Source organism: Fukomys damarensis, unplaced genomic scaffold (genome assembly GCF_012274545.1).
Source record: "Fukomys damarensis isolate Sample0158 unplaced genomic scaffold, DMR_v1.0_HiC HiC_scaffold_5, whole genome shotgun sequence".
Lineage (NCBI taxonomy): Eukaryota > Metazoa > Chordata > Mammalia > Rodentia > Bathyergidae > Fukomys > Fukomys damarensis.
Genome location: NW_022900917.1, coordinates 62,401,823 through 62,405,411, shown reverse-complemented (window position 1 = coordinate 62,405,411; position 3,589 = coordinate 62,401,823). Strand labels below are relative to the sequence as shown.

Below are 3,589 nucleotides of genomic sequence, written 5' to 3'. Positions count from 1 at the left end.
GTGCTGCCAACTTTGGAAAAAGTCATCCCAATTTACTGTGTTGACTTGGCATTGTACAGAAATGGACAACCATATTGGTCTAGAAATGTTAATTTATTTTTATTTTTATTTTTTTCCATGTGTACAGGGGTAACACATCGTACTAAATATGTAAGGTCATATCTACGTGGGTTTGATTACAGAAACTAATAAAGTATTCTCTAAATAATGAAAAAAAAGAATAGGATAAGACTATAAGAGAGAGAAGCAATTTAAATATGTTCAAGGACCATTTTCATCTCAGAATTAAAGATTATTTTGATGTTACATCATTGCCTTTTCTCTTTTACTTTCCTTTTTAGTTTTATTTTAGGATTCCCTATTTTTAATGTTCATACAGAGATTTCTTTAACTGAAATACCGAATAGTCTCTTTGGTGTGAAAAACTACAATAGTACACGGGATCCTAATGAGATAATTAATAATGTGAAATAGAAAGTAAGGGCTAAAGGTGTAGGGAAAGTGGGAAGGGTGGGGGAAAGGTAATAAGGGAGAGGAAAAAAATATGAGAAACTGAAAAAATGGAAATAAAGTGTTTGTAAATGGGGAGGGGAGGAGGCGGTGAAGGGAGGGCAGGGACAAGGGGAAAAAATGAGAATCAAGACCTATTATGTAAAGGTACAGGATTCCAATGATGAATGTAATTGTATTGTATACCTAGATTGTACCAATAACCTCAATAAAAAGAAAAAAAAAAGGGAAGACCTCCAGTCACATAAAAAAAAAAAGAAATTAGGAATAACTTCAATTTCTTAAGCACATGATGCCTGAATGCATCCTATGTACAAGGAAATATTTATGTGACATTGAGAATATGTTACCCAAAGCTAAATGTGAGGATAAAAGTTGTCTCAGTCTGCCAACATGAATACGTTACCTGTAGGACGAGTGCTTGTGTGTCTCTTTGGCAGTGCTCAGAACTGTCTTCCTTCTCTCTCATTGATGGTCTTTTTTTGTTCACTTTAGGACCTAAAATAGGAAACAAAATCATTATGCAGATTTTACTTAGCTCTTTCTTCTAACCAAGTTCCAAGTACGAGCATTATCTGTGCAGAGGAGTTCAGTTTCCTTTACCTACAAGAGAAGGAAAGAAAGAAAAAGGAAAACATGTAATAACTATAGGATGAATTATGAGCAATCAATGTAAGGGAATTCTGTAGGATTTAACCTGGATAATCATATTCATCTTTCAGCAGAATCAACTACTGAAGGTTCCTTTGTTTTTTATTTTGTTTTTTGAGACAGGGTCTCACTACATAGTTCAGGCTGGCCTTGAACTCACTGTGTAGTCAGGCTGGTGTCAAATTCATGGTGATGCTCCTGCCTCAGCCTCCTGAGTGCTCTCATGTCCAGCCTGAATTTACTTTGGATTGTGCCTATTTTCTAGTAAAACTGTTCAATCAGAACTAGAAATCAGCCTTATCCATTCTTTACATCAAATTTAAGTATTTTAGTTATGATATATCACACAATTTTCAAATGTGAAGGTAAAAGTCAGACGGGGTGGTGCACACCTGTAGTCCCAGCACTCAGGACACTGAGGCAGGACTGTCAAGAGTTTGAGGCCACCTTGGGCCATATAGTGTGTTCAGCGGGCTGAGGATTTAGCTCAGTGGTTCTGCCACCAGCCTCAGAAGCACAAGGACTGGAGTTCGATCCCCAGTACCAAAAAACAGACAAACAAACATATAGTGTGTTCAAGGCCAGCCTGGATTACATCGTAAGACCCTGTCTCAAAAAACCAGAAAAAAAAAGGCAATTTTTTTTTCTTGATAGGGTCTATGTAGTTCAGACTGGCTTTGAACTTACTACTTGTAGCGCAGGCTGACCTTGAACTCATGGCAATCCTACTGCCTCAGCCTACCAAGTGCTGGGACTACAGGTGTACCCTACTATGCCTGGCTCAAAGTAAAGGTAGTTTTTACAAACACACAAGACTGAATACTGCACTGAGGTTTCCAAAGCCTGGTGAGGATGTGGGGGAAAGGAGGAGGGAAAGTCGGTGGTTAGTGAGTACAGGAATATGGTTGGAAAAGAGTAATTTCTAATCTGCTATAAAGCTCAGTGGGATAACTGACATTTGACAGTAATTGTGTATCTCAAAATAACTAGAAGGATTTTTACAAAGAAATAGTAAATGTTTGAGGTGATGGATATGTTATACATGTACTAAAATGCTATACTATATCTCATAAATAAGTATAATTATTATGTGTCAATTCAAAAGTGTATTAAAGCAGAATGACCAAAAAAAGAAAAGGAAAAAACTATGAACTGCACAAATTTTAATTTTTTTTTGTTGTTGTTTTTTGGTTTTTTTTAGACAGTGTCTCACTGCAGAGTTGAGAATGACCTGGAATTCACTATGTAGCCCAGGATGGTCTCGAACTCACAGTGATCCTCCTGCCTCAGCCTCCTGAGTGCTGGGATGACAGGTATGCACCACCACGCCCGGCTGAAATTTTAATTTTTTGAATGGTTTAAGAAGCTCAGAAAGATTTTAGACTTCCAGAGTCAACACAACAATTGCTAATTATCATTGTATAATGGAATGAAATTTCTAATAATTGTGCTGTGATTTTCAATTTGGCATCCAGGAGAATTTCTAGTAATGTAGTTGTTACCTGCTGTGGAAGCAGAAGACACATTCGGTTCACATGCACCTACAGCCTGGATACTGTTCTGCAGAATGCTGACCTGAAGAAGCAAAAAGGGCATGGAAGTAGTCTTCCTCTAAGTATGAAGTTTTACCCTTTAGCCTTAGTTGTACAGATCCAACGCTATTTATAAATTAAATTGTTCAAGATTGATTTAATCATATGTGGATGTTATACATGCAATAGGTAACATGGGCAAAGAAATTTTTTTTAAAGTGCCGGGGATTGAACTTGGGTCCTTGTGCTTGCAAGGCAGGCGATGGAACCACTAAGCTAAATCCCTGGTCCTAGCAAAGAATTTTTAGATAAAATCCACTGTTAATTATATAAACTAAAAACTTAAGATTGTACAACTATTTAGCAAAACATGTTTAAAAAGTACTCTTGGAACCATTTTTAGGAAAGTAATAGAAGTACAGAAATATGGGGGCTGGGGATTTAGCTTAGTGGTTCCACCGCCTGCCTCACAAGCGCAAGGTCCTGAGTTTGATCCCTGGTACCAAAAAAGTGCAGAAATATGCATATGTAGATATGAATAAAAATGCTATTAAGCAAGATGGGGTGGTGCACGCCTATGATCCCAGCACTCTTGAGACACTGAGTAACTTAGTAACTTAGCAAGACCCTGTCTTCAAAAAAAGACTATTAAGGCGGTGGGTATAATCTCCAATCCCAAAAAGAAAAAGTCTATAGAGAAATTAAATTATCTCTAAAGGGGAAAAAATGGAAACAGCACCTACATATAGGCACATACACAAATACGTCTATATGAATAGAAAAAGAGCTAGAGTACATGTGCTAAATATTAATGTTTATGTCTAGGATTAGAAGAAATGGCCACTTTTATATGATAGATTTCTATACTCTTTATCTACTTTTTTTTTTTTTTTTTT

General features: G+C 36.8%; 1 protein-coding gene across 4 annotated transcripts in view; it reads right to left on the bottom strand.

The window, feature by feature from the left end:
* Positions 1-3,589, bottom strand: part of Ccdc77 (coiled-coil domain containing 77) — a 38,355-nt gene that overhangs the window by 15,301 nt on the left and 19,465 nt on the right. For all 4 annotated transcript variants that reach the window (XM_010630337.3, XM_010630335.2, XM_010630338.2 and 1 more), the window contains exons 6-7: positions 2,664-2,736; positions 917-1,008 (exon numbers count right to left, since the gene is read on the bottom strand). In XM_010630337.3, the coding sequence (XP_010628639.1) occupies positions 917-1,008; positions 2,664-2,736 (165 nt within the window). The remainder of the gene's footprint in view (positions 1-916; positions 1,009-2,663; positions 2,737-3,589) is intronic.